We start from the raw sequence: 19,421 nt of genomic DNA on the forward strand, positions 1-19,421 counted from the left end.
AGAAAAAGTCCAAGAATTCTAATAGATTTTCAAAGTTGTTTAATACTCTTCAAATTATGCTTTAAACAGAAACAGAAAAAATATTGCCCAATTCTTTTTATGAGGCCAAATTTACCCTGATATCAAAACTATACAAAGAGAGATCTAACAAACAAAATTAAAGACCAATTTCTCATACAAACAAAGAGGCAAAAATTCTCAATAAATTAATTGCAACCAAACATAAGAACACATCAGAAAAGATTATCCACCTTGATAGAGAGGTTTCATACCAGAGATGCATTTGTAAATCAACTTATGTAAAACAATAAATATAACCCAATATATAAAGAAATTGAAAGACAAAAAGCACCTTAAATGCAAAAAAAGGCCTTTGAAAAAGTTCAGTATTTCTTCATGATAAAATTTCTGGATAGATTGGGAATACAGTGGCTGTATATGAACACAATATAAGAGATTTCCAGCAAGGCTACAGTTAACATAAATGTAAATGAAGAAAACTCAAGGCATTTCCACTAAAATCGGAATAAGAGAAGATTGTCCACTTATTTCATATCTAGTTAATATTAGTAGTACTTGAAGTCTTTGACAGAGCAATAAGACAACTGAAGAGACTAAAAGTAATAAGTTAAAGTATATATACTTGCAGATGATATGTTTGTATAAATAAATGCTTCTAAAGACTAAGAAAAAAACTTCTACAGTTGATAAACATTTTCAGCAAAGTTGCAGGATACAAAATTACCACATAAAAATCAGTAGCCTTCCCATATACAAATGACAGACCAAGAAAATATCTGAGAAACTCTCATAATAACCTCAAATAAAATGCAAAGTATTTTGGGGTAACTCTAACCAAGCAAGTAAGAGACTTATACAATAAAAACTTTTGGCCATTGAAGAAAGAAACTTAAGAATATATCAGAAGATGGAAAGATTGCTCATGTTCATGGATCAACAGGATTAGTATAGTGGAAATGACCCTCATACCAAAAAGAAGCTACAGATTAAAATAAATAAAGTCAAAATTCCAACAGAATTATTCACAGAAATTTGAAGGACAATTTTCTGTTTCATATGGAAATAGAAAAATTCTAGGAGAGCTAAAGCAATCCTGCATAAAGAAAGAACTTCTGGAGGTAGCATATTCCTCAATCTCAAGTTGTACTACAAAGCTATAGTAATAAGAAGACCATTGTGTTGACATAAACAAACATATTGACCAATGAAGTCAAATTCAGTCATAATTTGAAAGCTCAGTCATAATTCCACACACCTATGGACACCTGATTTTTCACAATGAAGCTTGAAGTACACACTGGAAAACATATAACACCTTCAAGAAATAGTGCTGGTCATACTAGATGTCTATATGTAGAAGGTGCAAATAGATAGGTATTTATCACCTTTAACTAAACTTAGCTCCACATTGATCAAGAAACTCAATAGAGTAGGGCAGTGGTGGTCCATGCCTTTAATTCCAGCACTCAGGAGGCAGAGGCAGGCAGATCTCTGTGAGTTTGAAGCCAGCCTGGTCTACAAGAGCTAGTTCCAGAAAATGCTCCAAAGTTACAGAAAAAAAAATTAAAGAAAGGATAAAGAAAGGAAGGAAAAAAGAAATTCAATATAAGGTAAGATACCCTAAATCTGATAGAAGACAAAGTTGAGAATAGTTTTGAGTGATTGACATGAGAAATGATTGTCTGAAGTATTTCAAATTTCTGAAACTAGACACTGCCATAGTAACCCTTGAGTGTCTCTACTCATCCATTTCAAAGTGGATAGGGTAAGGCAATATGATAAGCATCTGATTATAAAATTCTACCCAACTAAAATCAGGAAATAACAATACAGCTAATACTAATATTTTTGGTACTCTTGGCAATTCACAGGCACTAAGACCAACAACTAATAAATGGGACCATATGAAACTAAAAAACAATCTTCTGTATGGCAAAAAAGATCATCTATGCAAGTAAATTAACAGGCTACAGAATGGGGAAAGAACTTTACCAACTTCAAATCTGATAGAGAACTAATATCCAGAATGTATAAAAATAAAGAATCCCTTGACATAAACAAGTAATTCAATTATAAAATAGGGTACAGAATTAGAGAGCTCACAAATGATAAAATACAAATACAAAGGACTGAGAAACGAGGAAATGTTTAACAGTCTTAGTCCTCATGGAAATACAAATCAAAACTACTTTTTTTTATAACTTAATTTATTATGTCTACAGTGTTCTACCTGCATGTATCCCTGCAGGCCAGAAGAGGGCACCAAATCTCATTACAGATGGTTGTGAACCACAATGTGGTTGCTGGGAATTGAACTCAGGACCTTTGGAAGAACAAGCAGAGCTCTTAACCACTGAGCCATCTCTCCGGCCCTCAAAACTACTTTTGAGATTTCTGTCTTACAGCTGTCAGAATGGTCATGACCTATAAAACATATGACAGTTTATAGTCATGAGAACATAGAGTAAGAGAAACACTCATCCACTACTGGAGGGAGAGAAAAAATGTACAATTGCTGTGAAATCAGTGTGACTGTTTCTCAGGAAACTGGAAATAGAACTACCTAATATCCAGCAATACTACAATTGTACATATTCCAAAGAATGCTTCATCCTATTCTAGAGATCGGCTAAACGATGTTCATTGCTGCTCTGTTTATAATGGACAGAAATTAGAATAATCCTAGATGTCCAGCAACAGATGAATATATCAGGAAAATGTGGTATATTTACACCATGGAAAGTTAATCAGCTGTTTAAAAATGCTGAAATCCATAGGTATCTGGTTGTATCTAGAAAAAAATCACCCTGAGTGAGATAACCCTAATGCCAAAAGACAAATATATATAACTTATATGTGGATGTTAGCATTTAAACTTTAGATAGGTGTGTGACTATGTAACTAACTAGAGAGGCTAGGTATAAAGTAACTAGGGGGAGGGAAGGATCCTCTAAGGAAAATGTGCAGAGAAGGAGAGACCCTGAAACACTCAGTCTTGTATAAAATATCTCCATTAAATCTCCCCCTCAGGGCTGAGGAATCTATACACAAGAGGAGGAAAAAAGATTTTTTGAAGCCAAAAGTGATGGTTGATACCAAGAAAACAGTGTCTTCTAGATACAAAAGGATTGGTACACATAAACACATTGATACTGTGGAATCATACACATGGCTTCCATGGGCTTGAACACAAACTTCTATCCTCAATCAAGAAGGTATTTCTAACTAATAACTGCTTACAAAGGAAAACAGTTTCTTAAAGGGATTTTTCACTGGGTATACACACCACACTTAAGGGTAGATCCCTTATCCAACAATACACAGCCAACAAAAATAAACTTGTAGATATTTTTGGAGAATTTTGTCTTATATTACTTGTATCTTTTTTAAAACCTTGATATATATTTTTTTATGCTTTTGGGGGTGGTGTGCATGTGTGTGTATGTATGTGAATGTGTGTGCATATGTGTGTGCATGTGTGTGTGTGTTTCTTGAACCTCTTATTTTCTTTTTTGTTAGTTTAATTTTTATGTCTCTGTTTTCTTGCTTGTTTGATTTTTTAAGAAAGAGAAAGGTGTGGAATTGAAAGAGTGGGAGGTGGAGAGAATTTGGGAGGAGATGATGGAAGAGAAACCATGATCAAAATATTTTGTATGAAAACTTTATTTTCAATAAAAAATAAATTAAAAAATCATTAAAGTCCAAGAAAAGGATTATAATAAAATGAGAGGAATGACTTTAAAGTCCATAACTTGGAATATAGGATATACAAGAATAACTTATTTCCATCCAGATAGAAATTTGGTAAGGTAAATATCTTCCCTCAATTTTAGGAAAATAAATGACGAAAAAGCAAAATGAAATACCTTGACATAAGTTATTGACTCAGTAAAGGTCATACTGTCATGGAATAATCTTTTGTACACTGTGAAGATGTGTCTGTTTTACTTCACCTGCCTAAGATTATTTCTCATTGGTTTAATAAAGAACAAAGAGCAGAACTGTCAAAAGCTAGGCAAAAAGAGTAGGTGGGACTTCCAGGGAGTGAGAACTCCTGTAGGATAGGGATTTGAGAGGCAGAGGATTTCAATGAGATGCAGAGGAAATATCTATACAATACAGAGGAGAGGTACCAAACCACATGGAAGAATGTAGGTTGATATAAACAGGTTGCCTTAAGTATTAAGAGCTAGTTGGGACAAGCCTAAGCTAAGGCTGAGCTTTCATAATTAGTAAGTCTCAGTGTCATTATTTGGGAGCTGGTGATCCAAAGAAAGTCCTGGTACATCATATAATTGTGAGAATTGTAATCATAGGACAACTTCTGGGGGATGCACTTTAAGTTACAGTAAAAATTTAATCATAACAGCTATAGAGGTGAGGAACAAAGGGGAAGTGTGCTACAATTACCAACACCAAGCACGCCAGTCCTGGTCTCTATACTAAATACTGACCTTGATTTATTCCTCTACACTGAATATCAAGATGTCTGTGTGCCCTGAGATTTTTCTACTTAAGCCTGGATGACTCTGCCAAGAAATTCAGATAAGTTCATTATACCTAAGTGAAGTTCACAAAGAGAGAGTATGACAAGAAGAATTTAGATGCTTCTTTTCAAACTACTAAAATAATAAAGTTAGGGGTTTAAATGTTATTTAAGGAAAAATATCCTTAGCCACAAGACATTGAATACAAAATCGGAATTACAAAAGGTCAGTGTAAATGAACTGAAAGTTTTATTTTGATCATCTGTACAGATGATTTCTAAATACAACAAAATACGAAATAACCAGAATAAATTGAATCTTGGGATTGCAAATAATGTCTGTATTGTCTAGTTTTTGTAGTTGTCTCATAAGACAATGGACAAATGAATCATTTCAATCCTAGGTGAAATTAGATCATCAATTTCAAGACTGCACAGGAGCAAAGGACCATATCTTTCTCTCCCTCCCTCTCTCTCTACACAAACAATACTGAAAAATACAGGCTGAAACACTGCAAACATATACAGTTAACTGATTTCTTGGTTGTTGGATTAGTAAAGGCTGAGATAATATAATAGTTTACTTTTCCCAAAGGACTATCTACGGTGTTCAAAATATTTCTTAAATTGAAAGAAATTAATTATTCCCTTTACAGATTTATAGAGCATTTCCTCCTTATTTCTCAAATTAAAGATAAAGTGAATGAGTATACGGGAATATTAATCACATACAACAAACTGGTGCTGTCTTCCCAGTTTACTCGCTCATTTGCTTCTGGTCTCTGTAACTGAGGTATGGATTATCATTATCATAGAGAACTGTATACCCACTGCTCACTGCGGAGTAGAAAGGCACTTTTAATTTGTGTTGTCATATTGTTGAAATGCCAGTTTAAACTTTTAAAGACATCTCAGAAGTATTTTTGTTTGATGAGATATAAAGGCAAAACTTGGTACATGATGTTACATTGCCACCAGAAAGGGTCCTTTTTTCATTTGCACTACAAAATGGGTTACTTTTGAGAGTAAAACAGCCATCTACAAGGGATTGCTGAATTCCAGAGGGAAAATTCAAATGATAGTTTTAAGAGCTCATTACCAATAATTAATAATGAACTCCAGCTAAACAATAGCAGGTGCTCCAGGATTCCAAACAGAAGCTGATGGAAACAGGAGTGTTTTATAAATACTAGGTGCATACTGGGCAATATGCTTGGCAGGAATCATTTCATTCTCTGACTGAAACCCAGAATAAGTATCATATCATCAGCTTTTTCCCAAATCCTTTTGACCTCATAAACCATTTTGTTCATTCCTTACATTTAAAATTGCTCATTACATTCTGTGTTCTTTCACTATTTTTTTTTTTTTTTGCCACTAAAACCGTGACAAGGATAGGAAAGTGTAATCCCTTTTTGTTTCACTTTTGAAAAACCAAATAGTTTGTGAACCTTTACTTCCCTTCTCCTTCTTCTTCTATTTTAATGTGTCTGGCCAAGAAATACTAATCTAAAATATTTTCACATATTAGACTTTCAAAACAGTAAGTGTAGGTAGATGAAACAAACCAGAGCAAATATTAAGGTAATATGTAGAATGCAGGGATTTATACTTCCACATTTCAGGAATGATTCTCAGAGTTAGACTAGTATACACTGCTGCAGATTTAAATCTATGATTTTTGGAGTATCATCACCTGTGCGCTATGAAGGACCCTTTCTGCGCATTCATTAACAAAATACCTTTTACTCCCACAGAGATTCCTTTATTATTCCTTCTGACCTTCAGCTGTTGTCAGATTTCATAGAGTTGATTAGTATTTTGACAGCTAAAATGCCAGCATTCTCTACTGCTTTTGGCATTGCATGGTTCACTTTTTCATGTGACTTTCTTATGAAACATCCTGTGAACAATTAGCAGATAATATAAATAGATGAAGTAGCAAAACAATGGCTTGTTTTTTTAATCAAACATTGAAATTTAGAAATAATGGAACAAACAAGAAAACAACATATATTATTCATTTTTAGTCATTTTTCCATCCATGCGTATCAACAATATGGTTCATCTTATGCATAGTTGGTTCTATAAAGCAAAGCATATATAGAGTATGATTTTCTTCCTTTCTTTCTGTTTTTTTTGTTTGTTTGTTTTGTTTTTGTTGTTTCTTTTTTGTTTGTTTGTTTTTTTTTTGTTTTGTTTTGTTTTGTTTTACTGTTCAATAGTGTATTCTCCGAAGTTTAGGCCAAACAGGAACTTTCTTTTCTCTTGACTCACCCCGTGGAGTCCTAGATAACAGGGCTGTGTCATCATCCAGCTAGAGTAAGACTTTCTCCAAACACCATGGCTGAATGATGTTGGTCACGGATATTGTAGGAAAATTTTATTTGTTGTTTGTGCACATCAAGACTTGAGGTGATTCCTTTCTGTGAAGTGCTCATGCAGAGGTTGTGATAAAAATAATTTAAAAATATTAAATTTGAGGCAACATAACATTTTGCTGTGCATCCACTGGATGCTTTGCAAATAGTACATCGTCAATACTGTAAATTCCATTTTAAATGCAGGAACATTGAGGAACAGTTGTTTATGAACTAGTTCAAAGTCCCATGCTAGAAAAAAAATTAAGTATATTTTTGTTCAAAACTCTTTTTTCCCCCAATGATCACACTACCTTCCTCAATGTGTCTACCAACTTCTGCTAGGTGAGCACATACAAATGCCGGCAGAGACTACCTTTATCAATAAGGAATTATAATTTCTCATCTTTCTTTACCACACTTTCTAAGTCGTATAAACATGGAGAAATAAAATAGAAGAATGGGGGACAGAGAAAGACTAGGAGAGGAGAAGGGAAAAGCAAAAACTATCGGACAAAATCTGTTGCTGGTATTGCTTAATATCCTAGAGAGATTAGATTCTCATTTGCTCTTAAATACATAGGAACTAAACGTATTACATGCGTTCTAAGGAACGATACCCTTGATTGTCAATGCATGCACACATAAGTAGCATTTAGAAAGACTTCCATATAAACAGTTAAAATAACAAAGTATAGTTTGCTGTCAGCTCCCATTCCAAGTATCCACTCTCTCAGAAAATATATATTTAAAGATATAGTACAAGGAATAAAGTCATCCATCTTAATTAAGATTCCTTAACAAAGCTAGAATAACAATGAAAGATATGAGAGAGTAGAGGTTTTTCACTGTAAATAAAAGCCTTTCTTTGTTGTATTAATATTAACAAAGATTAACTCTATGGAATCACCAGACACCATATGTAAGAAATTCTGAATGTTTTGGAAAGAGAAGACTTAGTATTGGAGAAGTGATGGATCTTATTATGATTTTGTTCACTATCAATAGAAAAATTTTTTTCTGATGTCTTCCTTGTTATAAATCATTTCACCTAAACTTACCAGCAATCAAATCAAGTAACTCATTGCTTCATTTCAAGATATTATTAAAGATATTAGTACTTTTATATATGAAGATATTAGTATTTAAGCTTTCAGATGACTTCATGTGCAACAGGCCATGCAACAGATACAAGCAAAATTAAAGGCCCCAGTACCAATTATTATTCCTGCATTTTATCATCTTTATTCAATGTCTGCACATGCATTACACAGGTTTGTATATGAAAACATAGCTTAGTACAGAAAAGCTGACAATTTTAAAAACAAAGCCTATTAAAACAGACAAAAATAAGAATTGTTTCGAATACCTGGTTTTAAATCCCCATGGACAAACATGTCAATCATATATCGACAGAATGCATACTGATCTGACAGAATAGAGAGAAAAAAGAAGCAATGAAAATATGTCATCAACATCTGTCTATTTTATATGGAGATAAGGTGCATCAAAACAAACAAAACAGGGAAAGTCTATTTTAGCTAATGTTTATTTCTGTGAATGAATAAATTGGGATACTATGAACATATGGAGACAAATACATGATAAGCATATTTCACCTATTCCCTACAAACTCTTAAATATGGAAACAAACTCGTTTATGGGTACATTAGGGTGGGACGTACTTGAAAATTCAAAACCATTTCCTAGCATTAAAGCAATTATTCTCACTTGTATTTTTGAGATTTTTGAGAAGGAAGAATGAACTCTACAAAAGAACATTCCCTGCAGCTAGGAATGCTTACCAACTGCGAGACCCAAGACCCTCTGCTAGCTGTACAAGCTGTTTCTTGAGGCTGAGCCCATTGTAATCTGTTAGGGTCCTGTTCATGGAAATTCTCTTTATTAGAAAGCTAATCTGAAGAATCACTCATAAGACCAAAAGATAGAACTACCAAGTTAATTAACTGAGAAATCATATGAGATCATTTCATACTCTTGACTAGTCTGTAGAACATAAAAATAAAACCAACAAAGTAAACAGATGTTTGATACAGGCACAGTCCACAGTGGCTTCAGGAGTTGGATTTTTTGCTTTCACCTCTTAATGACATATATTCCGTGACTATATATAGTTTTGTAAACTTCGTATTCCCCTGTGGTCAATCTAACTCTAATTGCCACTCTAAAAGATCTTTAAAAGTTTTCATAATCCTTGCCATAACATCTTTGAAACTTTTACATATTATTAATCTTGTATTGAATGATTTACATTTTAGTGCCTTTGTATTAGGTATTTTATTATCCCACCAAAAGTAAACAACACCTTAACACCAAGAAAGTTTATTGAATTTTATAATATGATAAGTTTTTAATTCTTCAAAATTATTTTCATAAAACAGAAAATAACTATATTTCTATATAAGTACGTACCCAAGAATATTCATAAACCTCATTTTTTCATAGTGTTAACATCAATTGAAAATGATTTCATTATGAAGTTCTGCTTATGTCTTTAAAATTGTAAATGAAGCTACTGCAAAAGATCTAAAAATTAGTATTCTTTTCTTTAATACAGACATTAGGGCATCAAAGCTTATGTTGACTCGGGTTGCTGAGATGAAGGGACGAGTAGGAAAAGGCTGGTTTTCAGACTGGTCCCCGAATCCGCTTGTTCACTGAAGCACCTTCAAGGGTAGTTTTTTTTTTTTGTCACATTCCAGGTTCTAGAAATCCTGGGGTGTTAGGCAAAGCACATTAAAATAGGGTTTTTTTCTTCCTCTTTTTTTTTCTTCTTCTCTGGACACATTTTTGCTGTAGGAATTCCTGCAGACAGTAGCCTTAAACATACCCGCCCACTTGGGCGTGGCCTCTTATACCATATATGCTGAAAAAGCGCATCAGGCCTCTTTTCCAGCTGCTTGATTAGGTGGCTTTCCCTGTTCCAGCAGAGGATTGAAATCTGAGAGTCTACCCCTAAATAAATAACCCTCTATTATACTCAACTCTGAGCTAGTGTGGGATTTCTTTTAGGCATTTCTCTTCACAATATTTTCCTTTCTTGAAGAACAGATAATTTTGCTATAAAACAAAGCCAATAATCTTTTATTTTTTTCTTTAAATGGAATATGTGGATTTGGAGCAGTGTGAAATACTCATCTTTCCCTTTGTTTAAAACCTTGTCTAACTGTTTCTTCCTCTTTTTCTTCCTCTGATTCTGGCGTGTTTCTCACAAAATAGGATACGCAAAAATGTAGATGTATGGGATCTGTTACCCGCCAATCTGTAACACCGTGTGTTTGGTACAAGTATGCCATGATAGTAGCCTCCACATTGTCTAATTATACTGACAGATTCAGAGTTGGATTGCTGATAGGTAGACCGGGACAGGAGTCTCCGATAAGTAATGAAGATGGCGTCCTCCACATCTAGAACAATTCAAAATCAGGCTTGGCATCCTTTTCCTTCCTCCACCAGGGCTCCCTGCGGGTGCATCAGTTTTCTGGTTCCATGCCTCAGCAGGATGTTTGCCTAAAAACCATACGCCCATCCCTCTCTTTGACTTCGTTCAAACTGATTTGTCTTAAATTTGGGGAAGAAGACTTTAAAACAACCACACTCCAGGTGACATGGGGCTTGGGCTTTTTATGTGCCCATTCTGCTCTACAGAAGATCTTTCTTCCTATCGGGGACCTTGCTTTCTCACCCTTAACAAAATAGTTTCTCTCGCCAATTATTCTGTCTGATATTTTGCCTGTTGTTACCTGTTATACTCCAGATTTTTCTAAATTTTAATTCTTTAGCTGGCAAATAAAATCCACTTAATCAAGATCCCTAGACAGTAACAATGCCACACACAGAATTACTATCTGCAACCTTTCATTTCCTTTTCCCTATTTATTTTTCCTTCATTTACACTTTAAAAAATCATTGTATGTAATTTAACCCTCTGCAGTAGCAATTTTCCCTATTATTTGTTACATATATCCAAAATTCATAAGGTGCAGACTATTGACGATATGAAAGGGTTTGTATACCTCATGTACAGGCTAGTTAACCTGAGCCCCACCTTCCCAAGGACAGATAACTTCCTGGAATTCTGGTGGCTATTGTTCATGTAGGACAACAAGACCTACATTTTCAGTTCAGTAAATACATTGGTTGCTCCAACCACAAAGAATGTGCTTGATCACACATAGGTAAGAGCTAGGTGGGTAAGAAGTCCTCCAGGATGTTAGCTTGCCCCCAATGGATACAGGTAGGAAGAACTTTATTTTTGGCCTTTACAGGCACCTACCTGACTGACCTAATTCAGAGTCATTCTCTACAAATCCCTGATATGGACCTGGCCAGTATTTAATAAAGCTTGTTTCAGATGGACAGTCATGGATTTGGCCTTTCTCCTTGCTATTTTTGGGGTATAACACTCTCCAAAAATTAAATACTGTTTTCTGTTCCCTAATGGGATCATATGCTGGATGTTTCTGTGAGTTAACTAAAAGCACCCTCTAGTTTTTATTAAGAATAGATTGTTTACAGTGCAATGAAATCTTCAACGTGGTATAAACTACTTATATTTATTATGCTTATGACTCCTAGTTTGTGGGGCCACTAGAAGTGGAACCAGTATTTACCCCTAGTTCATGACCTGGCTCTTTGGAGCCAATTCTCTACAGAGGGATACCTTGCTCAGCCTAGATAGAGGGAGGAAGTGCCTTGGTCCTGCCTCAAGTGATATGACAGACTTGTTGACTTCCCATGGGAGGTCTCATCTTCTCTGAGGAGAAGATGGGAGTGGGGTGAGGAGTAGGTGGGGTAAATGGGAGAACAGGAGAGAGAGGGAACTGGGATTGGTATGTAAAATAAGATTGTTTTAAAAAGAAAGAGAGACAGAGAAAGAAAGAGAGAGAGGGAGAGGAGAGGGAGGGAGGGAAGGAGGGAGAGAGGGAAAGAGGGAGGGAGGGAGGGAAGGAGGGAGGGAGGGAGGGAGGGAGGGAAAAAGTCTGAAGTATCCTGCCTGTCTGGCATTTATAGTTATGGGGCAGTAACTTCTGTAAGGTAATTTTCTATTTGGTCACTTTGAAGATGTTTTGCAAAAAAAATAACATTCTACTAGAATTAATTTTATGTTGTCCATTCCTGCCTTGTGACTCCCCAGGGAGCATTGGCCATGACACTCAGGTGCTGATGCCCAGAGGATGGTCCCTGAGGAGTACCAGTAAAAAGAAAACGCAGTCTGGGCACAGAGAATCAGAAAGAAAAAAAAAAAGGCTTTCAAAGAACAACCTCTAATGAGGATAAGGTGCTTGTGGTCTGCTGCTCTATGGCGGGTTCTCATTAGTTATACTTTCTCTGGCAGCCACAGGTCCTTGAATCTTTGTTAGAAAAAAATAACGAAAATAACAAAAGAATGAGCATAGTATATAACAGCTGTGAGATTTTTATTTCCTCACAGACTTGGCAGAAAGCAGCAGAAACCAGGGAGAAATGTCAAGTTTGTCACCTCACCTTGAGTGAATATGAGATGTTCTATTAAAAAAAAATTATATGATGGGTAACTTTATGGCAAGTATTTTCAATGCTTTAAGTATATGTACCTTGTTTATATACTGCAAAAGTAAATGTTGAAAGTAACCAAATGTGGTGTTTTTCAATACTTTTACGCTATAAGCAAATTTTACTGACAAATGTCTATCCAAGAAAAGCCTGTTTCCAAAAGAACCAAGAGCATTGGGTGTTTAAAGGTATTAAAAAAAAATCTGGGTGAGGAACTGGAGAACCCATCCAATCATTAAGAGTGCTTCCTGCTCTTGGAGAAGAGACGAATTCATCTTCTAGAACCAGTTCCTGGGAATTTGATGCCCTCTTCTGGCCTTGGAGGCACCTGTATTTTTCAGCACAAACCCACACATAGACTTATATGCACAGCATTCATTTAAAAATAAAAATTTCAAATTACTATATATATATGTACATACATACATATCCACTCTTGTTAGACATAGTTCAACTAAGCAAATAAACCTAATTTTGTCCAGAAAAGAATAACTCAATTTTAAATTTATGAATTTAAAAATCAAAGCTACTTCTTTTTCAAAAAATGCCTTTTCTTCCTTTTGTTTAAACTATTCCTACCATGTGACCAGCATTTTAAAAACAAATGCTCTTAAATATCAGATTAGTTATAAAGGAAGGAAGTAATGGAGGGAGGGAAGGAGGGAAGGATGGAAGGAGGGAGGGAGGGAGGGATTAAACGAGGGAGGGACGAAGAAAAGAAGGAAGGAAAAAATAGCCTTGTCTTTAAGCAGCCATGCTAAGTTAAGTTTTTTTATATTCTACCTACTCATACAATTATTTAACTGGTAGAAGCAGTTCTCAGTAGGGGACATGCCTTAACCTACTGTTTACTTAGGGATAGAATTCTTTTGATGCCTCTTTTTTTTGACTGGAAGTGATATTTGGAATTTATTTTAATGGATAACTAGCTATTTACATAAACACAAAAAGAGTACATTAAATCAAATTGGGATAGATTTATATCTTTAAGAAGTGTATTAACGATATGACAAAATATAATGTTTATGACCTGAAAAACACCCTTTGAAATTATCTTGGTGCAATCAGTTGTCATTGAACTATGGTTCCCCAACCCTGGGAGACACTAAAAGTAAACCTCTCAAACCGTGCATTAGTGCCTAGTTACTAAGGAAGTATTTTGATATTCAGTCTAAGTGGCATATGTTTTATAAAATGAAATTATAGACTAAAACATATTGATATGTTTTAATTGGTTTCTTCTTATTCTTTACTTCTCTTAAAGGGAAATTTGGAATGCAAAGTATCTAACTGTTTGTTGAGTGAACCAAAAGATTAAATTTCCTGATTTTTACTACAGTAAAATACCCATTTAATTTTTATTGCATTCTTTTATAGCACACACATTCATACATGGCATTTTTTACAAAGGTAACATTTTAGATTTTCAATTTTCAAGATCCTATAATCATCTCAAGAACAATAGGTTCACACTATCTAAAGTTTATGAACCACTAAAAGAAAAACTTAGAAAAGTAACTCACTACTCCTCTTTTCTTTTCTTGTTTCCTTTGAAAAAAATATTATATATATATATGTCTCTTGTAATATAAATCTAAGTTTACATTCACTATTTCTGTATTAAAGTTAATAAAAAGTGTGAAGTTGGTAAGATAAGATGAAAATACAGACTTTGTAATTCATATTGTGTACCTTATAATAAGAAAAAAAGTGTTTCTAGTTCTACAGACCAAATAGCCTTCGTAATAATAAAGGTTAAAAGTAACAGTAAAGTAGTATAGATACAAATCAGTTCACTTTAGTCTTTTAATAAAATTATTCAATTGCTACTGGAGCAAAGGAAGTTTATTTTCTAACATTCATAAGCAAAGACAGATCATTCTCAGAAATTGTTCCCACTGAGCAGACCCTGTGTTCTGAATAGGGAAGTATGGATGTGTGGCAACCTGGACTGAGGAATGAATTTGGGATGGAGAACTAAGAAGGACTCTAATTGTGAAACAAAGAGGCCCTTAATAACAATTTTATATTCACACTGCACTTTCTGTTAAGAATGGCTTCTCTATTTAATTGGGATGTTTCTGGGAAGTCAATAGATGTGTTTTACTTGAAGAAGAGCACACCTGTCCTATGAAAAGCTTCCTAGAGATTTTCTAAGAGGACTGAAAATGCACCTGACACTTCCATTTCTAACAATAGATTTCTGCAACAATTAAATGGATCATTGATTTAATGCACATATCCTGAATGGTATCATTGCAGAAATATCAAAAAGTAGTGTTTTCAGCCAGGTAGTGGTGGCACATGCCTTTAATCCCAGCACTCAGGACAAAAGGCAAGCGGATTTCTTTGAGTTCAAGGCCAGCCTAATCTACCAGAGCTAGTTCCAGGACAGTTAGAGCTATTACACAAAGAAAACCTGTCTTGAAAAACCAAAACCAAAAAATAAAAATAAGGTTTTTATGACATTTTTTCATCTGTATGATTTGTACATTGACTTCTTGAGCAACTCCTTGAGGTTGGCTGTCAATTTTTAAAACCACCTTTCCCCAGAGTCTGACACATACAATTGTTCAATTGTTATTCCAACTCCTGATTGAAATCCTCAATATGCCTTCTCTCTTCCTCGCACTTAAATAACTACAGGTGCTCACTCAACACCCTTTCAAATACTTGAAGATGCATCTAGCTATTTGAACACATTTTCATGTATTTATTAATATGTTAATACCCAATTTGCTTTGCTTCGTGTCAGGCATATCAGCTTGGCTCTGTCTTTTTACCCCATATGAGGTTTAATTTTATTCTTTTTCAGCTTTTAATTTGACTGCATCTGCTTCTTGCCCAAGATTCTCTTAGAACCTTCAGCTGTGGCCTCCTCGGAATGTTTACCTTTCTGTTCATGCCCAGGCACAGCTGCTGTCTCTTTGTCATCCCTCTCCCTGACCTTTGGTGGGGATTTCGGAGGAGCTTCTTTTACTTTGGCAGCTGATGGCTTCCCTTTCTCTTGTTTCCCAACTTTCATTTCCTTCTTCGTCTTTTCTTCGGTCTTTTCCTTAGTCTTAACTTTCTTGTCCTCTGCAAAGAGTTAAGAAAGTTATTCTTCAACTATGGTATTTCCTCAAGTACCATTTTAAAAGACAAGCAAGAAAATCAATGGAAATTGAGTGTCCTTGGTGCAAATACTGTGGACAGTTACCCGCGTCCTATAAAGTCAATAAATATGCTGTATTAGACATGCAAGTCATCGGCAATATGAGTCTCTCTTAATTTGCACCTGAAAAGACTGATTTGGATTTTTCTTACCACTGTTGTTATTGCTTGTTTGTGTTGGGCTTTGTAATCAAAAGCATAAGTGGTCCACAAGGAATCATTTGTCAAATGCAGAGGTTGTGCCCTGAACATCCTCAGTGAGAAAAATGTTCACCCTAAAGCACCCAGTTGAAAAATTTCCTTTTAAAAGAATGTGATCACTTTGCTCCTTAACTATAAAATCTTCATCCTTACTCAAAAAATTAATTCTAATACAATTTTTTTTCCAGAAGATAAATGCAAGGGCTACAAATGAAAAAATTACCTACAAGATATCGAATAATAAAATTAGAATAATGAAACCAACCAGAGAATAGCTGAGAGGTAGATATTGCTAAAGACTGGGATTGCAAAGCCTGACAGTAGAGAAACAGATATGCACTCCTACTAACCTAAGTTACAGACAATATTTCTAAGGGTTTGTGAAACCTTAAATGTCCTAGAAAAGAGTACTAGCAAGCAAAATATACATGAATGTATATATCTGTTCAATATAGGCACCATGCATAGAGGAGTTACTAGCTCCATGAGGCACCGGGTGACAATGAATTGTGCATGTTCTTTCAGGAAGAATTACTAAGATGGTCTGGAAAATTCCTGCCCTTGATAGACTGTAGTTTAAACAGACCAAAAAACACACCGTGTCCTAGGAAAGGGCCAGAAGAAGTTATTAGTTTCAACACCTTCCACAGCATTCTAAAGAAGTTCACTTTTATTTCTATTTCAAATTCACCTGTTTATGCCTTTTTAGCCTCCTATTTCCCTAGAAAATATCGTATTTTCCACATAGCATAGAAAGATTATGTATGAATTTTCTAGTCCTAATATAACCTACATATATAGCTTAAATAAAATGAAAACACATGTGAGGATATGTGTAAAATTTATATGATTTGTCTACATCTATCTATCATATGTGCAAAAGATATGTCTGTATCTTATTAAAAGAACAATAAATTATTACAAAGTTTGGCTTTAGAATATTTTCTGTATATCCAAATATTCTTAAATAATATAAACATTTTTTGATGGGGATACATTATTTCCTATACATAACTAGTCAGTTACTTGATGGTGCTGGAATAAGATTGATCCAGTATATTATTTATAGCAAGCACATTTTAAACTTATAAGGAAAACATTTACATGGAGGAGTTGCAATTGCATTATTAGTTAAAATGCATATTTTTTAAGTACTTAAAACATCTGGTAGCCCAACTTAGGGTAGAGAAAAATACAGCTCAATTAAATTTCCAAAATAAGCAAAATTTTTTTTTAACTTGAAGCATATTATCACAGTGCTTTTTGTGTTTATTGTTTCCTCACAGGATTCAAAATCCCAAAATGAAGTCACCAGTCTATTGTTCTCTTTAGTGGAGTTTCGATAGGAAAAACTGGCTTCCATGCTTATTCAACATGAATGCAGTTTGCTTTCTGCTGTTGTTTATGGTTCTCCTGTAGCCCCCATAATTTTCATGGTAGCCAAGGAGGCTAAGACCATACTTCAAAACTGGCTTTGCATTCTGTAAAAATTCTCTGATTTTAAATACATTGCAGCTGTTTATTGTGTGCAAGTGGTTACATGGGGTCATTTTTCTAGTTTTAGATGAAACTTGACTACCTCTGCAAAAGTGCAATGAGAATGACACCATGGGATACAGATCATAAAGACCAAAATTCTGCCAATCACATGTGATAACATATTATTTTCCTTCCATCTTTTGAGACTATCTTTTTGGTATATTCGGTTTTATTATTCTTTAGACATTCCATTTTAAATCACTGTACTTAAATGAATTGGAAAAGGACTACAAACATTCATGTTTCAGTCAAATTGTACACCCTCATCGTCAAAAGACTTAAAGAATGAAATTATAAAGGTAAAAGTTACCTTTTGCCATTGTCTTTCTCTCTTTTTCTTTTTTCTCAAGTTTCTCCTTGTGGGTTGCTTAAACAGAAAATTAACATTAGAAAATTACAAATTCTTTATACTTTTAATAGATTTCAAAGTCAATTTTCTTCTGACTACAGGGGTTTATAGGCATCCAAATCATAGAATAACTGGGGGCTTATCATACTGAGGAACCCATCTTAGGAATATAGTAACCAGTGGGTAATAGTCGCAGACAATACATTATAAAATTTGACTTTATGAATTAGAGAGTAGTTAATTATAGTGACAAACTCTATTAATAAGTGTTCAAGAGCCAAAGGTAGGCAGAACACCATGAGTTCGAGACTAGCTTGCTCTACACTGTGCATTCCAGAACAGGCAGGCCTAATAGTGAGACCCTGGTCAATACAAACAAATAGTATGTTGAAAGCTAGATCTGATATCATTCTTTTTACAGGTTTCTACTCAAAATATATAATGTTTTCAGGAGAGAACCCCCACAAAAGAACAATTATATAACAAATACAATATACACATTGTGAAAATAATTAGTTTTAGCATTAATAACAAGAGATATCAGCATGACTGAAGACTGATTAACCAAAGTGTTCCTCAACAGGAGCAAAACTGGCACTGAGGAAAGAGTCATTCCCAATATAAGGGGCTGCTTTAAACATTGCAAAGATGCTGAGCCTCCCTAGGGCCTGCTTACCAATTGCTGTACATCAATGTCATTTTCACAAGCCAATCATATCCCTAATGAGTAATATTCATCTCTGAGAATCAACAGTACTGTATAAGATAATTTAAAATGATTATTAAAATAATAATGATTTTATTTTAATAATGTCCTATATGATACCTGAAATATATCTTCCCTTTTGTATTTAATAACATAATTCATCAATATTAATTTATATAACATGTCTTTGTTCTGTATGTACTAAAAAACCTAAGGTCTAAGCGTTGCAGTTAAAATAACCTGAGAAGTCCAGTAGCATTTGCAGCACAGTCTTCTATTTCAAATAAACAGTTGATTTGAGGAAGATGCCAACATTTCCATATAATGTAGCCAAAAACATAAACATCTTTAACTGGCATATAGGAAACAGAGGAATACTTGCAGATGGTATTTTATCTTTGATTTTTCAATTTGAGTAAATTTTATACATTTATAATTTGAGGGCAACTTTTTAATTATTTAAAGAAAACATTTAGCACTATTGAATCCTGAAAATTAATAAGAAACACAAAAGTATTTGATTTCTGTCAGGATATAGAATCTTATGTTCATAATTCGGTATCTCACCAGTAGATGAGAAATGAGCAAACATGACTGAGACAGACAAAGAAGGTAGGTGCTTTAAAATTCAAGGGAATTGCCGCTAAGTAAATATTAATAAAGGAGTAACTATTCAATTCTAATATTCAAGTGTGATTATGTAATAAGTAATATTGAAACATGTCTCTTCTGCTCTGGTTCATATCACATCCATTCTACATATTTCTATCTAAGCTGCAGTATTTCACTAACCACAAGAGTTGGGTGGCTCTGATACTGCAGATACAAATGTGAAGCAGTCAACCAATAACAAAAGTCAGACCGTTATCTTCCTTCACAGAAAGCAACGATGCAGAGTGGGGTGGATCAACGAAAAATGTAAACACATGAAACATCAAAAAATACTTAAGGAAAGTATTACTACAAAATTAATCTCAAATAAAGGTCCCAATGAAAATCCCAAATTAAAAATACTATAGGAAAATGAATCTACACACACACACAAAAACA

General features: G+C 34.4%; 1 protein-coding gene across 1 annotated transcript in view; it reads right to left on the minus strand.

Moving 5' to 3' along the window:
• Window positions 1-19,421, minus strand: part of Trdn (triadin) — a 285,314-nt gene that overhangs the window by 195,718 nt on the left and 70,175 nt on the right. Inside the window, exons 7-9 of the mRNA XM_050137969.1 lie at window positions 17,627-17,683; window positions 15,316-15,501; window positions 8,237-8,296 (exon numbers count right to left, since the gene is read on the minus strand). Coding sequence (XP_049993926.1) covers window positions 8,237-8,296; window positions 15,316-15,501; window positions 17,627-17,683 — 303 coding nt within the window. The remainder of the gene's footprint in view (window positions 1-8,236; window positions 8,297-15,315; window positions 15,502-17,626; window positions 17,684-19,421) is intronic.

This window comes from Alexandromys fortis, unplaced genomic scaffold, assembly GCF_014885135.2.
Source record: "Alexandromys fortis isolate MF-2015 unplaced genomic scaffold, M_Fortis_MF-2015_v1.1 scaffold_14, whole genome shotgun sequence".
NCBI classification, from domain to species: Eukaryota; Metazoa; Chordata; class Mammalia; order Rodentia; family Cricetidae; genus Alexandromys; species Alexandromys fortis.